This window comes from Helicoverpa zea, chromosome 26, assembly GCF_022581195.2.
Source record: "Helicoverpa zea isolate HzStark_Cry1AcR chromosome 26, ilHelZeax1.1, whole genome shotgun sequence".
Classification (NCBI taxonomy): Eukaryota; Metazoa; Arthropoda; class Insecta; order Lepidoptera; family Noctuidae; genus Helicoverpa; species Helicoverpa zea.
The window spans coordinates 5,915,682-5,936,439 of NC_061477.1; the positions used below are offsets into that span (position 1 = coordinate 5,915,682).

At 36.3% G+C, this 20,758-nt stretch overlaps 1 protein-coding gene across 20 annotated transcripts in view; it reads right to left on the bottom strand.

The window, feature by feature from the left end:
- The window catches only part of LOC124642934 (serine/threonine-protein kinase MARK2-like), a 188,843-nt gene that overhangs the window by 60,281 nt on the left and 107,804 nt on the right, over window positions 1–20,758 (bottom strand). For 16 of the 20 annotated variants that reach the window (XM_047181706.1, XM_047181705.1, XM_047181707.1 and 13 more), the window contains exon 2: window positions 4,057–4,978. The exons of the other annotated variants lie outside the window; for them this stretch is intronic. In XM_047181706.1, coding sequence (XP_047037662.1) covers window positions 4,057–4,860 — 804 coding nt within the window. In that variant the 5' untranslated portion in view covers window positions 4,861–4,978. The remainder of the gene's footprint in view (window positions 1–4,056; window positions 4,979–20,758) is intronic. 20 annotated transcript variants of the gene reach the window in all.

Below are 20,758 nucleotides of genomic sequence, written 5' to 3' on the forward strand. Positions count from 1 at the left end.
TAACTCTCCGACGGAAAATTATATGAAATATTGTCCACCACCTCACCCTGTAGTATGGAATTTCTGCTCAAACATTCTGGAAATGGTAGAAAATTAATGAAACTTTTCTCGGAAGCTGGCTTTTCAACGAAACATTGGACTCAAGTTGAAACCTCTTTCTATTAAAAGTTCAGTTTATTTCGCGAGTATTTTCGAAAATATTAAGGCATCTAATGCAAGTAATTCAACAGCTGTAATTAGGATTGCGATTTCGTCGTTGCTCGATTGAATGCAGTTAACTTTTAAATATCCTGAAAATGAATTAAGAGATATATCACAAAATGAAGTAAGGTTCTCTTTTTTAGATTGTCAGAAAACCTTTTCTAATCAGCTATATTAAAAGGTTTCGTTTCATCTTTAAAAGTAATCGAGGCTATTCCTAGATCTTACAACAATAACACAGTTCAATGGCACACTGCATATTTTGTTAAGAAGGAAAAGAAATCAGAAAATATCGTACGTGAACAAACTCGCAACATTGCCCTACTGACATGATACATAAAACACGTAGATCTAGAATTATGTATGCTTGAATGTAAGTTACGGAAATAAATCGTCATATTTACGTATATCGCAACACGCCACACACATACGCCCTTTGACACTTATTACCCTTCAATATTACGCTGGCTATCTAATAATTAATTATACTATTAATTACTAGGAACGCTACTTATGCTCGGATTCTATACACAAGAAACTACTTGGTTTACTTGCGAACGGTAACTTTGACTTTTAAGGCCAGTAAAAAAAACGCCCCTTTGCAATATGAACTATTTCTTTTACTGCTTTGTTGGGCTATGAGAGTGAAGGAATAGTGAGTGCGCAAATGCTTGTGCACTATATTATGTCCTGCGCAGTTGCCTAATCTCCTTACATGAGAACAGTTGCCGTAGCCGATAATTGGCTAGGAGGACTTTATCATCATCATCATGTTTATTTTAATAAAAAGAAAAAACATTTTCTTAACACAATTGACATTTTATAGGAACCGGCCATTAGTACTATCGACGCATATGAGATGGTTTCAAGGTTCGACGATTGACTGGTGCTTTATCGAGCGACCTACTTCCAAGTGTCACTATTTATGATAATTGCCTTTCTTCTGTGTACCAATAGAATAATATTGTAATAATTTAGGCAGACATGTACGTAAAGTAAAGTTTCAAGTTCAAGTGCATTTTAATAACGATGTAGCATAAATATAATAAAAAATGTTAAAAAGCGTTCAAAGGAATACGAATTTATTTGCCTCGGGGAAGCATTGGAATAAATGTATTATGCAAAACGATTTATCAAACAGAATACGGGAAGACTTCAACTTAATTTTTGAACGCTTCGGGCATCTTTATTTTTTGAAGCCATAAAGTTCGCAAATATGTGAGCATCTAAGTAGTTTCTCACAGAAACTAATTTCGATTTCAAAAATATTGCTGTTGTGATTTCAAAAAAATGTTGAAAATGTTCAACATAATTATGTTTTTCCAGGCATGTACAAAATCGACAGAAACAAAGAAAATTTCTTGATACGTCTACATTTATCTATTACGCGAATATTTTCCTATAAGATAACGTTGATATGACATAGGTAATACAATCATGAATACAATAAAGAAAATTATATTTAGAGAGGTGCGAGGAAAAAAGAAGCCAAGAACGTGATATTTTTTCAGCTTTTTTGTCTGTATACTTTGCACTCCCAAACAAATTTTATTATTTTTTCCGTATTTTGAATACTAAAATAATAATTTACAGCGGTATCAAACACACGCTAGTTACCAGGCAGCTTCCTCGAATCAATAAAAAGATAATTACATAAACATTGTGTGTTTGCAAAGCCGTGGTTCCGTATAGTGATTTATTCGGAATGCCGCATACTTTTTGCATTCCGCACTCATCATTCGCCTCGCGTTCCTAAAACCAGAATAATTTGTCGTGGCCTTGGAATCGGCTGAGAATTTTAACGTCTAACACTAAATGTGTATAATCTGTAGAACGGATCGTAAAATAGAATGGTGTCATAAAATTGTTATAACGTGCTAACTGCCATAAAAGGATCCTCGAAGATATTGAAGAGATTTAATTTAATATGGCGAGATAATTTTAAGTATCCACTGAGTAGGATATTTATGACTTTCCTAGAGCCGTTGACAAAATGACATTGTAAAGTTGGTTCCTGAATATTAATTCAGGATGGGAATTTAGAAATCCTACTAGCGCCGTTCAGTATTGCGTTTATACATATAGTGAATTGTGTCTTAACGTTGTAAAATATTAATTACACACACAAACCTTCGGTTACATGAATAGGTGTGGTCTTATTACAGCATTTTTTAACCTACCTGGAATATCCTACTTAATTATAAAAAACTACATTCTCGGTCCATCGTTAACAGAGAAAATTAATTAGAAGTAGCAAAGTCCATACTTTACCTTGCAAAAGTCTTTTTAACGTACGCTGTGAACTTTGGCATTTTCATTGTGCTTACCTGTGAAAAGAGTAAAAAAGATTATATTAGTACATGGTTTACAAAGTTAAAAAGAACATAATTAAGTAACAATTTAATTGTTTTGCCATTTGTTGTAAAATGTCTTACTTAGGGCCATATTCATCAGCAACACAAACATCAATTTTCTTAACTGTTGTGTTATGAATTTATTTTGACGTTCACTTTTCAAAGTATACGGGTGTTTTAAGAAGAAGTTATAGGTGAAAATAGGGCTAAAATTCTTGTATTACACATACCTAACCTGGATATTATATTTTTGCGAAACGACTCCCGGGCAAAAGTTACGCAATAACATACAAATCACATTATATCGTACTTCATACACTACAATATTATTTCTCTCTATATCTATACCTACCTACTTCTGACACATGCCGGTCATGATACGGTGTCATATGACGTCACAACCCCGCGTCAAAGCCACGCGCCATTTGAGACAAATTAACTTTTTCTCAGCAGGTAAATGGAATAAGGTTGTTTATAGTTCGGCCATTCAGAGAATGCGTTCCTGACACGTCGCGATTGAACTGACGACGTAACTACATTCATTGATTATTGATATAATAATGTTGTTTTAATGCTCCTCAATTGTTAAAACGGTAAACAACCAGCAAAAATATTTTTATCGTAACTGCAACGCCATTGCAAAGTTACGTCGTCAGTTCAATCGCGACGTGTCAGGAACGCATTCTCTGAATGGCCGAACTATAAGTATCGTGACGTGAACTCAGGTAATAAATAATACGACGTGTTGTTCTTAGTATCAGTATAAATGACTGCGAAGGGTCTGTTGCTAATCTGTTTAAAATAGATAGAGGTCATGATTTTATTTTCAATGTGCTATGGAATAAAAAATGCACTACCTTTAATCACAGTATTAATATAAAAGCAGATACCTCTATGAATAACAAATATAATCTCCATTTTACATATGAAACTTTAAAGTAATAAAAAATAAATTTTATCTAACATGAAGTAGGATTACGGTCTATAATTTTATATAACTTACGCAAGAAAGAGCCAATGATATTAGGCAGCTGAGCAACCCGTGTTACCCAACACTTACGACTTTTTAGGAATAAGGCGTGGGCAGAACATAACGTCACATAAAAATGAATCAAAAGTTGAACACATTGATTTGTGTTGTCATAAAAAAATACATACACCGAAACACACGATAATACTTAGATGAAGTATACGATGGTATAAATAAATAATCAAAACCTGATACAGGAAGGAAACAAGATATTATAGTAAATATCGGTTATTGAGAGAAAACGCAACTTTAATGACGGCAAACTATAAGTTTCCGTTTTATATACCAAAGCTAAGCGATTCGCACTCTTTATTATGAAGTGAGCTCGAAGAAATAAATCTTTTGCAGGAACTTGGCATTGCTCGCTTCCGTGCGCAAAGTGTGTTTTTAATTTATCGAGTTTTAAATCCACTATATTACTGCAGACACATTGATATGGACATCCACAATATTGAAAGGAATCATCGTTACCTGAGAAGATCTTGGTGTGATTGGAGATGTAGGGGTTCTCGGAGAAGGTGGGTCCACCCTATGTTCAGCCAAAACCCTATGCTCTTGCTTCCCTGTGACGGAGTTCTTGACTCGCTCCATTCTGGCCTGGATAGCCTTTCGAGATATAACCTTCGTCTTTTCGTCTTTGCTGCCACCGTCAGCCAGTTTCCTCATCAGCCTAGCCGTAGCTGCGACTGACTGCTGAGTGTCGGAGTTCGTTCTGGCTAGCCGAGTGGCTGGCCTCGGCACTGGAGTGGCTCCGCCAGTACTGCTTCGAGTACTCTCATTTCTATTGAATGGTACTACGTCGTGTTCTGTATCGGAATCAGCTGGGAGATAACCTCCACCGCCGACTGAGGATACGCCAGTACGTAAGAGGTTTTCATGTTCAGCATATCTGACCCTTTCATCAACAGCAACGGTGCCGTTTTGTGCTCTTTCGAGCCCCCTCTCCATTTCTCCGATTTGCCTTTCCAGTTTGCGGAGAACATCGTCCGATGGTGGCATTGGTGCTGTATCATCAGGTGGTTCGGGGGCTTGGAATGATTTTAGATGGATGGGATGGGCTCTGTTGATTTCGAGTCGTTTAGGAGCTATCCCGGAGGAGGTCACCTCGTACTGAGTTCGCTGTGTCGTCGGCATTCGTTCCAACATGGCTAAGGACACCGGCGAAGGTGGCGGCGCTCCGTTCACAGTCGGCTCCTGACCTTCCGGGGCGGGCGACACCCTCGGTGCACGGAAACTTTTCCTCATAAAATCTTCTCGTGTCAATTTCCTCTCCATTTTAGTAAGAGGACATTTCACTGATATTATCACTAGGTTTTAGTGCATACTAAATTCAACGTCTATCACAGTTACCGTATCACTTTAAGTACTATTTAAAAATTGTGTGTAAAAATATCTGAAAGATGAAAATAAAGTTGATATCATGACTGCCATCTAAATGATTTAGATATCAGTCATAAACGACACAAAGACATGAAATCTACCAATATACTACAAAGGTTATACACATTAAGTAAAATCAATCGATGGAACTATCGCTGACGTCAATTAAGCAATCGTATATAATATTTAGTAACCGAGGCATACTATATAATAGACCAATGACTGTTTATTTATACTGACGTAAAAGACATGAAATCGATAGGATCATTAAACTAAAGGTATTTGTAGTACAGACTAGGGCATGCAATTTCGGTAAAACAAAAATTACCGGTAAAAATTCGGTAATAAAAATATTTTTACCGGTAAACCGGTAAAACGGTAATTTTTGTAATTTTTTTTAAATGTGATATTATAACAATAAGATTGGGTAGTCTTAAAGCAAAAACTAAATAAATATGCAAAGTATAAGGTGGTAAACGTTTTTTGTGTCGTGGGCCGTAACAAAAAACATGTCAGTACCATCCGTACGCGATGTCGCCGACAAAATGCAAGAGAAACGGCTGCGATGGTACGGACATTAAAAAGGAGTGACACCTGAGGACACCGGCAATGTGAATGTGATACTCAATCTCAATATACCCGGTCAAAGGCGCAAAGGCAGGCCGAAACCGTGGTGGTTGAGTGTCGTAATGAATGACATGAAAATCTGCGAACTCGAAGAGGAAGATGTCTATTCAGGAGGATAGAGCGAAGTGGAAGAAGGAAGATACGGAAAGCCGACCCCGTCACAAGACGGGATAAACGCTAAGAATTACCGTAAAAAATATATTTTTCATTGAAGGGAAAGCCCTTTTTTATGGTAAATCATCAAATGACAGACTCTTTCTGTCTAAAACCCATGTTTTTTAGTAGGCGTTTTATGGACCAGGGTAGCGGTAACTCTTTCGAACAATCCCGCGGCCCCGGCAGGCCTTGGCCCTGCTGGGCCCCACTGGGTTTGCTGACATCTCCCTGAGGAGCCCGTGGAACAACGCGCGCCGCTGACACGGGTCTGTTGTCTATGCAGACTGTGGAACGATGAGCCACTCGAACTCACCGCCCACAGACCGACGCCTACGGTGGCCGGGAGTCGTCTCTCGACCCTTGGCGCCCGTGGTGTCTTCCTGGTCCACTACAGCGGCTGGGATGAGAGGTGCTACTCGCAGTCGCTCCGCCGTCTCCTTCTCGAGCATGACTGCTTCGCAGAAGGGGCGACGGCTTCCCATTCCGTCTAGCTCCGGACCATGGCTTGAACCAGGGAAGGACGCAAAAGGTCGCCGCTGCCTATTGCCTCGACGACAACACGGCGGTACCCTTCCCAGGCAGTGCACACCTGGACTGTGTGCTCCACCGTGTCCTCAGAGCAGTCCGCATGGTAGTGAAGTAAAAGCCCTTGCTCAGTAAGGTCATAGAGTAGGTAAAATAAGCATTAGCTACATGTGTACCTAGTATGAGCTGACAGCTATGAGGAAAAACAGAATAACTGAATGAATACAATTTGTTTAGATTTTATAAATTAAGATGAGAAAGAAGATTTGTATCTAACCTAGAGATAGTTAAGGACACACAAGTTTACTTTTCTAAAAAACAGCAACTATAACACTCTTACAATACGTAATGTATGCAACATTACATTATATTCAGGCTACATAACAAAGATTTGACGTTAAATGAACAATTGCTATATTTTATCAGAAAAACGTAAAAACCGGTAAATTACCGGTTTCATATTATTTTTACCGGTAATTTAAAACCCGCAAAAATGGGCGATTTACCGGTAAAAACGAAACCGGTTAACCGGTATTGCATGCCCTAGTACAGACGCAAAAATAAACAAGACGACGAGAAAACTAAACCAAAATACTTAAATGTTAAAAGAAAAAGTCTTAAAAACATGTTCACTCGAAGTTTACGTTTCTCAAAGATCTAGACCGTAAAAAGAAACCAGAATCTAGCCGAACGCTAAACAAAGAAACAAAGGGGAAAGAAAATCAGATGAACGCGGACAAAAAGCGAAATCCCCTGACGATCGTAACGAGTCGTAACTTGATAAGAATGGCCCCAAACAAATAATGGCGGGCATTTAATGAACATTATACACATCAGACTAAAGTAAACCCTATTACAATATACCAGAGCTATTAATTTAGCTATCAGCAGCTAATAAATCCAAGACATTAATGAGAGATTCTTCCGATTGTGGGACCTTCGATTTTTTGTGATCGATTGTAAACTAGTAATACTACAGATTACATGACCATAAAATCGATTCACAGACCTACATTTCTTATAGGTCGACAGAATACTAATTCTAACTACACATTTGTCGATTACTAATAAGTGTCTTTTTAATGCAAAGAGAACAGAACGTGTGTTAAGTTATTGCCAAGATACATGATTAGTTGTCGTGACTTCATATTGACATTCTATCACGCTGTAATATTTCACCATTTGACTTTAGCTGGAGGTTACACAGATAATTGTGTTTGTATAACATTCTTCGTAGAAGTCAAGAATTCGATTATCGGCCAAAATAGAGTAGACAAGGTCAAAGTACTAGAATATTTAAAATTATTAGACCTTATAACTTATTAAAGTTAACAAGTCAGCATGGAAAATTGACTTTCAAACAAGAAAGAACGAAATTGCTACTGCACTCCACAACTAGTTAACAAAGCTCCATAACTCATAGTTATCAGAAATTATCTCCAATGCAAATAAAATTACGATCCCATTTCCATTTACAACGTAGAAACTGTTTCCGAGAAGCAAGAGGAATGCAAAACACTTCTACGATAGAAACATTCCGTGGTACAGCGGGCGAGCGAGACGGCGACAAGTCCATCTGCAAAGAGAGAGATGAAACACTGTTAGTTAAAGGAACACGGAGAACCGTTCACCATAACCCTTGTAGCGACACAAAGCTGCAGCGGCGACTGTCTGAAAGAGAGGCAAACACCATCACCTGGACACTTGAGTCAACATATAACATGAAGCACAGACGACACATTACGAATATCAGCACCAATAAAAGTACGTTCAACTTGATGATAAATTCTTTCGAGTTGTAATTGGATTTTGTTACGATCGCAAGTTATGAGCCTTGAAGGCTTCCTCGTTCGGTACTTTATTTCGGGTCGCTATTATTCAAACGTTTGGTTGTTAAATCTGTAATTGCATTTGGAAGAGTTACATCCACACGGTGAGGAATCTTTATTGTGAGTATCAGGTAATCTGAAGGCTGACTTGAGTTACAGTTATAATTGGATGCAGCCGCAATCATAGACAGGTGCACCAATGAAACACCTGCATCCATTCTAAACCAAGATAGTTATTTTAGCATCTAATCGTGAAATAGCTGTGTATTAGTTATACATGTGTCAATTGGAATTCCGAACTAAGAAATCGTGTAATTGAAAACGCTGAAGAATGTTTGCAAAGTCAACGTGCCATTAGAAATACTATTGAATACAATCGAGGCCTTGGCCGGGAGTTACGACAATGGAACATATGGTGACCGAAACGATCATGACTCACTTCACACAGTGTTAAATAACACAGCCACAGATGATACCGTGTCAAATATGATACATTATGAGATAATTGATAAAACTGATACTATAACAGGAAAAGTAAACGAATAAAGGAAAAAGATAGAATAAATATTCTATATCAGAGGTCCGCGGTTTACGTAAATTAGATCAACTGGTTATCTGGCGACATTCATGGTATTAATGAAGATTAAAATGAAATCGTTTTAGCTAAAGCCTTTTATACCCATAGCAGTACTCTTTTTGAAGTGATTGAGGTTAGAACCATCATTCAAGATGTTCTTAATCGCGCTTTAATTCCAACAATCACAACATTTTACGACGCTTACGAAACGCATCATAACAACGAAGATTTCTAACACATTGTTAACAATAAAATAGCTGGCTCGTGTAAAATAGGAGAGTTTCACGTTTATGCAACAGAACAGTTTGTGAATCATATCTTTTTATACACTCCGTATTGCTTCAGATGCGAATATAATTGTAGTGTTTATGTCTATTTTGTGAGCTTGAGTCACATGCTATTTAAATCTGTGTATACAAACAAAATAAATCTGAAACATATCATCTATGGTGGCGAAGGAAGTTTACAATTAGATACATTTTGTAAATCATCTATGTTCACATACATTACAAAATTATCCTGTCTCTATATACCTGGTTTTTTATCATCTATGATTTCATAGAATTCTTAAATGCAATGATTCAACACGAATGCAGTTAGTAACGGTAACCTTGTATTGCTAAAACGTCTGTTGACTTAAGAGAGAATTGCGTGACTAATATTTGCCGAACACGTTTCATGTGTGATTGGTCTATTGCCGACATTCTTACATTTTCCTTGTCGTGAATTATTTGACAGTAATTCTTCTTAGTAAAACTGGGGTAGAAAAGAGAGTCCATACTATAGAAGGATAAAATGAGAAACGCAATAATAAGTAAATTAATACCATATTGGAAGAGGCCTAAACCAATAAGCAAATTAAATATAAAATCTGTGACCAATAATCCCGTGGCTGCACAATAATACGCAAACCAAACATTTCATTTAGCCAATATTATGTTGTTATTCGTTATATTTATCGCCAAAGCCGAAAATAGTTCAAACGGTGCTAAATATAGTCGGATATTAATCTTAATCCATTTATAAGGTTGTGTTGAACTTGGCCGCGGATTGCTTATGTAACGTGGAAGTTTTGGACTCAAAGACCTTGGGGAGTATTTTCGTCTTCATTATTAGGCTAATGACGGTATCATCAGCTGTTTTCTGCAATTTCGTTTTTTTTGGGTTTGATTTCAAGATTTGTCTCCGTCATTATTATTTTCTTGGTTATAATAATTACAATGACTTATAAACGCAAATCAGGTAGATATAATTTTAATACAAATAGCGTCATTCAATTAATAACAAAACTGCAGCCAATACACAGCACCTTAGTACTTCACCAACGTTCTCAGGTTCCCTAGCTTGAAATAACTGTACGTAATTCAACTCTTTGTGAGAAAAAACAACATTAGCATCTGCAGCTTTATCAGCTTCTATGGCTTCGTCATTAAGGTGTATTTTAGCTTGTGTAGGTGTAGTTTCGTGTATGTTTGCATGGACCGCAAGCTTCCGCCATTGTGTCCGTATCTGCTTGCATGGAACTGTAGGAGTCTATTCTTATGTGTGGGGTTGAACAATTGCGGCTGGCTGTTTTGATTTTCGCATTTGATTGTCAGGTGTTTTTTTCTTGTCTACTAAAAAGTTTCTTTGGGTTGAGATACGAATTAAAAGGTGTAGAAAGTTTTTATTGTTTCTGACTGCAGGAATACCAGAAAATATGTCTAATGAGTTTCAAAAGCTCAAATTCCTTTCGCTTCAGCCTTAATCGATGCGTAAGTTATTCCCAGTGCAGCTAACAAGGTCCTTAAAACAGCTTTTCAAGCCTAGTGGGCAAACTCCGCCGAAGCCTGGTCGCAAATGGCATATGCTAATGAATGCATTGTGAGACGAAGCAAAAACATCAGAACAAAGTTATGGCAGTTGGCAGACAGTTGCGAACTGGTGAAGTAGCTTTTTATTCCGTTTGCAGTTCAGAATGGGGTTGTTTTTCGTTTTTTATGCTTTTAAATGTTTGTGCTACATCTGTTACTGGACAATTCTAGATTGTGAATGCTTACTCTAGCTGAAATTCTGCATTGTCATCGATTTCTCTCGGAAATGGGCCAAATTCAACAATAAAGTTATACAATCGAGCCAAATTAGTTTAATGGGCGGTCACTTTACATTAAATCAAATGATATAATAAAACCTTTATTGTATTACCCACATAGTCAATAAAATGTCGTTATTCGTCAGGCTTAATCCAGATTAAGTATTAACAACAGTACTAAACCGAAACTATTAGTAAAACACGCATTAACCGTCCAGCGTAACCATACCGAGTTCTAAAACTAAGATTAAAGTTGTAAATCCAGCCTACGCAAATTATACGGCACACCGTTTAAAGCAGCCAGTATTAAAAAAAATCTTCAACAAAAAGTTTCCGCGATAGCAATCAGACTTATTCAACTTATAAATGGATAGTTAAGTAGATAAACGAATCTAGATAAAATGCTCTTTTACCCACGTAGGCGATAATTTTCAAGCTACTTCCTCGAACATGCATAATTTATAGCTAGAGGTTATTGATAGTCATACTAAAAGAGACTTCAAGAACCATTTTGATAACAAATTCAGCGTAAATGTTATAGAAGTGGGATCGAATAAAAATATTTGCATGTCAGCCGATCCAATCAGCGATGAATCACGGCCATATTGTTTTATCCGAGCTCCCACGAATGTAATTGTACATAACGATGCAAAAACTGTATTGCGTGTTCATGAAACCAAAGTTTACAATGATTGAATTACATTAACGGTTCCCATAATGATACTATAACAAAGAAAAGTCGTGACAAGCTTTAGAATTTCAATTTGTAACAGACACTGCTGCAGTTAAGAACTTGGTCTGAAATTGATTAACGATTTTCAGAAAAAATATTATATGTAGAACGAAAAATAACATACACTGCACTACATCCATTTGACGAAGACAGTCTTGATGGCTTAAATGGAAGATTAAATCTCAACAATATAAAACATTGTCAACAGGATCTTAATAAGGTTAGTATGCTTGAAAAAGTGGTTGAAAAAACCATCACGGTTGTGGCAAAAAACGAGCACAAACCGGTTGTGAGCGTTTAAACTAAATAGTCGAGTGTTGGTGAGTCACCGCGAAACAAATTTGCGAGACCGATCTGCCAACAGAACATGTTTCATACATATTTGGACGGGGTTATGAAACACTTTGTAATGGAACGATCAATTTGCTCGAACATGGAGTTAGGTCGCAAAAGGTTTTCATTTTAAACTGTGCCCAACAATGGCTTTCGTAAGTGGTTTTGCGCTAAACTATAGACACGCTAGATTATTGTCCAGAGCCTGATTCAACAAAGCTCCATTTAAGGTTTTAAAACTTGTAAAAAAAAACTATATAACAGATGTTTGCATAATCACTATAGTTCGGCCATTCAGAGAATGCGTTCCTGACACGTCGCGATTGAACTGACGACGTAACTTTGCAATGGCGTTGCAGTTACGATAAAAATATTTTTGCTGGTTGTTTACCGTTTTAACAATTGAGGAGCATTAAAACAACATTATTATATCAATAATCAATGAATGTAGTTACGTCGTCAGTTCAATCGCGACGTGTCAGGAACGCATTCTCTGAATGGCCGAACTATAATCTACAGATCTAGCAGATGTATCTAAGCTTATCAACAATTTTTTTTACACAGATCAATTACCAACCACACGTTACAAACGATCTCAGTGAAAGAAGTACACAATATTTTGACAAATGAAGTGCAACTCGTGAATCTGGTACAAACAGTCGTTATTGGGTATCGACAGATGTTCTTCCACCTGGCGAATGAGCCAATGACGTGGACGCTGATCGCAGAAACTAATACATCAAGTTTCCTGACGACCTCTTAGTGCGGTCGATGTTTTCGTCACAGACCATGGAACAAGTTATAAGATGTGTTCAGCTGATAGGATTTATGTCATTGATATATGAAGTGTCAATATAGTCACGGTGATTAGGATCGTTTTGAAAGAAATGATTGCTCATTGCGGATGAGCATATTCGCGTATCTTTTTGACATAGGCTGTTTCTATAGAAACTTATTTGATCTTAAGAATTGATGGAGATATAAACGATCAGTACGTCAAAACATCGAATTTTTTATACGGACTCGTTTAAAATTCAGTAAAAAGGTAGAAAACGCTTAATTCTGTGGTGATAGACCACAATACCAGTCGTTGTATGCGACGGAGCATGACTCACGAACGTCGAACCGAGAGTCGTTTTCCTTCTCTTTCTAAACCTGTATTTCAGTATCGCCGTCTCTCTCCACTACAAAGGCCTCGTCAAGTAATACGTGAATTTGGTCGATTAGATAAAACTAGTTTGCAGGTTTATCGACGGCTATTGCAACAATATTTGCTCGATTAAGGAATTCATTTGCTGAAGGTAATATACAGGTTAAATAAGGTTTTATCAACAAAGGTTTAAAGATGTGAAGTAATTTAAGCAGTACATCATAATAACTAAAGTAATAAACTGTCTTTCAACCTTCTTTTCTAATGGGGCCGTCTACGTAGGAAGGTGTCACAATTTCTTCAGTTAAACCATTGTGAACGAAACAAGTCCAAAACTAACATAATAACAGGAAATTATATACAGCGTACATCCCCTAATTAAGCGTATTTAGCCTACATTGACGACAATGCGTTTGACCCCACTATGGACAGTGGACTAATTGGATTGTGCTGGACAAAATTATACCTAGCATTCTCCGATTCACTTTCATGTGTGTCTTCATTTGGAAAAGTGATCAATTTAAATAATCGTTTTGTAAACTGTTCATAAATGGCTAGAACCAGACAGGTTTGTGTTCTTTAATAGATATTAATTTCATGTTGTAAATCATTTCAGTTTTATTGAACAAAACACGGTGTTTTAGTATCTATCAGATGTGGCACACAGCTAGAGATGACTAAAACAGAATGACGTGCAACATTCCAAAACATTTGTCAAAATAAAATCTCTACAAATCACGTTTCAAAAGATCTGCAACCAATGACAGGGCGAACATTTCCGTCTTTACGCAACTCGCAAAGAAAAACGCAATTCATTCCATAACAGAATTGTAATAGAAAGCTTCAAAAGTACCCATCATGGCTGCTCCGTACAGATAGCCTTATTTATTTATGCACTCAATTTTGTCCATGACTTGGCGGTATTTACCCCACTGGGCCGTAGTATAAATGTGGTTTATATGTGAAAATACGCTAACGATTATTAAGACCTAACACGATGCGTTCTCTCAATTCGCATCACGTACAACATTGTAATTCCATGTACAATTTAACGTCATCAGTACAAAACAGTTGAGTGCATCAATTTTGTGTGCGAGTGTCATTTTTGTCACGTAATACTTAGCGTTTCGCCGTGACATTTTGAATGTCATATCAAACAAAATTTAAGATCAACGAACTGCAGCACGGTATCTGATTGAGTACCTGTATGGCATGTCAAATGTAATAACAATAACCTGTACATTATAACAATACTCGTAATTTGTTCAGGGTTAGATGAACACAACGAGATAAATTACGAACCAAAAATAATTTCTATAAAACACGCATTTGTGTGTACTTCTTGTGAGGTCTTGGCGCAAGGTTTTATTGTAAGATTAAGGGTACTTTATCAATGTGTAAATGGAAGTTTTGTCGCTCGTAAAAACGAGAAATAATGATTCGTGAGACCGCCTGTCTCCATAAAGAAAGCTGTCAAAACTGCGGTGAAAACGGTTGTATGAAAGAAAAAGGTTCATTTTGAATGGAATTGTGACGTAACTCAATGTGGGACGTATGGTGAAAGTCTGACGACATTGTTTTTCAGATGTGAGCATTAAGCAGTCTGATATACAAAAGATAATTATTTTTAAGTACTTATTTTAGTCTGCATTATATTAATATGACGTCACTATTACGTAAAACCAGAAACTATTGTTTATCTTACCTAATTAGACTATTCGAAATAGACAATGTTTTAAAATGCATATTTTGTCCAACTTTTTCTTCCGAGTGCAGTTGGCGAGTACCGAGTTTCGTCGGCTATTAAAGTGATTTCCTCTCATTACGAGACAGTAGTTATTAACTTAATAGCGAGCGATTAAAGCCAGTCGGTTTTTCTCGTGAATACATATATACGTAACAGATATTGGAAACGATCGATAGTCCTTGATAAGCAGAATAGTTAATAATTAAAGTGATACAATTCGTGGTAAATAATTATTTAAGTATATACGTCGTGTATAAATTGCAATCCACTTGCAAAGTTTTCAGATATTTCGCCCTTAACTTTTGAAAAGCCTGGGAAATTTATTTTTTCTTTTAAAACAACTTGAAAAGTTCATCCTTTTGAAGTCTAACGAGATACCGTAGGTGTAGCACACGCGTGGGCAAATAAAATAAGCTTATCACATAATAGCTCTTATATTTAACAAGATAAAGTTCAAAATCCTGGACGTACTTTTATTATATTTCTCCACTTGTGAACTTATTAGTGAGGATTTTTTCTTAGAAATAGCGCTGTTAATATTTCTCTTAATGTCAACGAATGTGTTTAGATAACCTTATATGGATCGATACGTTTAAAAGTGTGTCATTATTTCAAATATATGAATTCATCTTCCGATCGTATTCAAGGATATAAAGACAGGTGGATACACCTGTTTAAAACTGAATGCTAATCAGAAACAGTGGAAATAAAATTCTTTATATTTTACCTTGAATATAGGAATTATAATACCATTACTGTTTGTAAAACCTGCATCTAACTAGCAACATAGGAACTAGTTTACCTAGGAAGACTACGTAGCTATTTAAAACTGACTGACCCAGTGAACTAGTATAAAAGCCAGTTGTGGTTACCTAGTAAATCAATTGAAAAAATATCTAGATAGTTGGCCGGCAGTTAATTTAAAGGACGAGCGGTTTGTGATCATTGCACGAGTAAAATAGTTTACTAACGTTTTCTAATAAAAACCGAATACTATAACATTCCTTCAGGCAGTTTTTCAGCTTGTAAATTCTAGAATTGCAAGTCAAAATTGAAGTACTAAAAATAGTCGAATAAGTCATCAACATTTTTATAACACAGTCATACCTTAATTAATTAATCATCAATAACAGGAAATTAAATAAAATAGTAATAAGCTACTTTTAAATATGACTTCAAAACATTTGGTCAGATGCCATAGCCATATAAGGCTGTCGAGATAAAGTGAATCATAGAACTGTATAAGGACTTGTGAATTTTATCCAATAAAATCCGAAATCTCCTACGAATTATTAAATTAATTGGAATATTAAAGTCCAAATATGGATATTGGTATTTTTGACAAAATATTTTTTTCGATATTGTTATGGATGACCAATATTCTGAATAAGTCTCTTTATTTTCTTAGCTTAATCTCGCCGTGTCGGATAGACTCGATTTCATGCACCTTGTAGGTATTGAGGGCCATCCAAAACTCATTATTCTGAGTACTGCAAATAGCCTAGCTATGAAACACATTAGCATCCTCCCAACTGGTAGAGAAACCTCGTTAAATGATAGAGAAAACGCAGTCATTATGCGATGCTAATTTGTATTAGATTACAAAATCTCTGTGCAGATGCACACATTAAGAGAAAGCTTCATTGATTTTAATCTTAGAATATTCTTATAATGCGAGTTCAGATACGTATGAGGTTAAAGGGTGATGATGATGCTAATGATTGTATAATTAAGACGTGTTTCTTGACAAACTTAAACCAGTAATACTGGTCTTCTCGTGAACTTGTAGGTGAAAAGATTGAAGATGAGTATGTACCTCTTAATAAAACTACCTTCTAAATTCTTATTTTACTTATAACTTTTTTAAGACAGATTAAACTTAATACAGTTCTAGCTAACCAAATCGGTTCTCAAAACAAATATTTAAATTGAAAATAAGCAATTCCAAAGGCCATCAATGGCTGACCGGATTTAAAACTAGGCAAGTCTCAACAAGGCAATTATAAAAAGCAATTTCCTGGAAACTGGGAGGCTAATGGCAGTTGTGACGTCACGCTGGATAGAAAGCTCAGTGCGATGCTACTGTGTACCGGTTTTGTGACGGCGAGAGATTTAACTCGGCTGCTGTTGCTTGATTTATACAAATTATCATCATCCTCCGAGCCTTTTCCCAACTATGTTGGGGTCGGCTTCCAGTCTAACCGGATTCAGCTGAGTACCAGTGCTTTACAAGAAGCGACTGCCTATCTGACCTCCTCAACCCAGTTACCAGGGCAACCCGATACCCCTTGGTTAGACTGGTGTCAGACTTACTGGCTTCTGACTACCCGTAACGACTGCCAAGGATGTTCAATGACAGCCGGGACCTACAGTTTAACGTGCCATCCGAAACACAGTCATTGATTTATACAAATTACATTAATACTGAAACAATTTTCAAAAAGAATGGAAGTTTGTTTGTTTGCTGTAGTAAAACATAGAAACACCGTTTTATAAAAACTTAACATATGGATAAGTAAAATGGAGTCAGACATAATTTTTATCCGTGTGAACGAAGTTTTGATACAACGTGGATGGATAAGCACGAAAACACCTAATGATATAGCCATATATTTGTGACAAATTCTACAATAATATTTGTAGCTATAAGTCACAGTAATGCAAATTGGGTTAACTGGTCGAGTTTCAATGCAAGTCGTATCATATCGTATAATATGCATTCGGGATTTGCATTATTTATTGTTACAGATAACATGTCATAATTTAATCAGCTAACTTTTCCATATACAAAACACATTTTCATTTAACATATTTTAGCATTATAATGTGACATATAAACTAATAAATAAGACTTATGCAAAACAGCCTTAAGGCATCACTAATGATCATCATATTGGTCATAATTAAGGGAATTAAAATAATAACAATATTAAAGTCGGCAAGCTTCGAACATAAATTATATTCTCCAAAATAAAACGATTAAAGTGAAAGTTTATTTAAATTCCTATACAAACATACAAGTTTATCGATAAAACTACTAAAAGACACCAACTTGTAGCTGTAAATTATAATAAAAACAAAACTTTACAAAAACTGGTTCATCAAGTCAAAAAACAAGTTTTTGTTAAATCTATGTAAAATTATTCAAAGAGTTTCAACTTTTCCTTTAGTTCGGCGATAGTATCTAAGTAAGTCAGTTGGTGAAGTTTAGTGCTTAAGTTACCTATTCATTTTGCATTAGCTAAGTCTAGTTGAACAATTTCTTTTAAACTATTCTTGGTATTAGCACAGGTTTTAGAGTCATTTTTTACATAATATGAGCGCACACACTACGGGAAATGTATCGTTTATCTGTGTTTCCTTTTAAACTGCAAAGTCAAATCTCCTTTAGAAGTACTATTATTATATTGACCTATCGTCACGGGTTACTACAATAGTAACTATTGTAACACGTAACATAATTTTGATGTACGTAACTAAGCTTCATCTATACCCAGAAATCCGTATACAAACAGATAAACCTATAAACTGCTTGTTTAAGTTATGGGAACTAAGCGATGACCTTTAACAATTTCCCAGTATCACCGCAAAACTAACAGACAAACAGGTTAGAAGGTTAGAACTAACCTACCTCACTGGTTCAATATTTAGTCTATGGCGTCTACTTCAGTATTATGGCTGGTTCAATAAGAAAACAGACCTTCGAGCCACTCCTTCAAGTATTGTGAACTTGCATAGTTCTGCTACTGATAGATTGCAAAAGCAAAACGTTTAATTCACTCGGCCGACACCTACGGAACCTCTTATGAATGCTTTTAGATCATTTGTGGGCGCGACATAGTTATAACTTGTTTTATTGGGGTTCCGCAATCATTGTTATTAAGCCCTACATTTGAGTAACCTAGCATATTCTAGCCCATACATACACTTAGAATTATTATTGTTATTGTAATTTGTCACATAGCTCATAAAACGTTTTAATTCGACAGTTCCATACCATAATTAAGCTGGAATTACGAAAGCTCGATCTGTGATTAAGATGAATGAAAAGAAGCCACCGCCACTTTAAATCTCCCGCTACCACACAAGAAGAAAAAAACCCTGTGTGGCCATCCACTTGGCAACACACTGTACCAAGCAGTCCTGGATTTATTTCCTTAAAAGGCGAGTTCAGACAAAAACTTGTCACCCGGCATCCGCATACCGGCTGCAACTCGGTTCACAAAAGGTGGTTCGATATGATCCAGTTGACCCGGTCCGGATTGCGGACATCTTTTAAAAAGCTATGGAGAAGCCTTTCGATGTAAAAAAGTTTGGTAAAGCATACTTAACTTATTCCCCATACGTTTACATACATGCATCTATTACAATTTTGTCTTAAATCCAAGAGAGCCTGTACTTTGGGTATTAGACATCTATTTTTCAAATCGTGTCTTATTTAGTAGGTACCCGTAGCTAAAAGCAGGGTCTCCAGAATTCTATGTCCTTTACAATATATTAATTACACCAGTTAATAAATTCCATTCAACAGTAACAACGTGGTGTAGATATATCCGTATACTGATATCTAATGCCATATTCATATCGAACACAATTTAATTGCCTTATCCGTCAACTCTAGTTGAGATAGACTTAACTAACTATAGTTTAATTGATAGGCTGGTTACATGGGTTAAATATGAGTGCAATAATTTGCAGTTATTATTATTTGTTTTGAAATACACAAAATTCTGTGTTATAGGACTGTCTTCTGTGTTATTTAAGTTTCAGTGGTTAATTGAACGACTGGAAAGCGTATGTATCAAGTAATGCCATGCCGGAAAAAACGGCAGTTCATCTTGAGTTTAGTTCGTTCTATTGCAATAAATGACACATAACTTTTCCCTTACTAGTTACATCTTACAATACGTCGCCGAAGACCCCTAGAAACACGGTATTCTACACAATATTCAATTACTTATAAGCATATAATGGTAATTGTATATCACTTAAGAGAAACCGTTTCATAATTATGATTACAAGTAATAGTGGCGACCGTATTTCGGCTACAATTAATCCGGGCCGGCTGAGAACATACCGTTACGGGTACCGTTAGCAGACGCACTGGATGCTGCGGTTGACGAGCCACGAGGGTTCACTCGGGTATGCTGACCGTACATTGCTATGTTGAGGTACAGACGTAGATGGGGATAAGAGCATAAGACCGCTTTTTCCAAGAGATGTGGGAATAAGAATTAAAAAAATTGAAATTTATAATATACGTGCCTCTCCGGTGTATTGCACGAGGGTCACTCAATGGACCAATAAACATATAATATTTTCATCACATAAACCTCACAAAATAATGCTATGTTTATTCATTCTCCAAATAGTGTAACCAAATGAAAGTTTCATCATCATCATCATCATGATTCTGTCTTAGCCCAATTTCATTTGAGGTCGGCGCAGCATGTTCTCTTAAAATTATAACCAATTAAACCAAACTTCGCATACATCAATTTGTTCGAAAGAATCGTCTTAACATTGAATGTGGAGCATTACTAAATGATAGGTAATCTCAACAGATGCTAACAATAAATCAAGCGCTTTCTATCATAAAGCTGAACAACAATAGCTGATCACCACTTCTGGGGCCCGATTCTCCTAAGTTAATAATGTCAAAATCGAATAGTAATCGAATCGCAATACGATCGTAATAGCAGTTTTAACCATATCGGGCATTCTGCTACTAATAAAAGACCAATCGTATTCGATTGACATTTGATTGGTGTGCGATTGGTATGCTATTTTGGTAATTTTGGTCTATACGGTAGTTTGCCGTGCAATCATTTTGCAATCGTAAAACATTTGCAGACAAAATGATTCATTATTGAATGACAGAAAAGAATAAAAACCGGCCAAGTGCGAGTCGGACTCGTGCACGAAGGGTTCCGTAAATTACAGTTAAATCAACCTATCTCAAAAACTATAAGAGATACTTTGATCAAACCAAAAATCGTTGAATGAGTTAATTAGCATGCATCACCTCTATTTTTTTTAGAATTT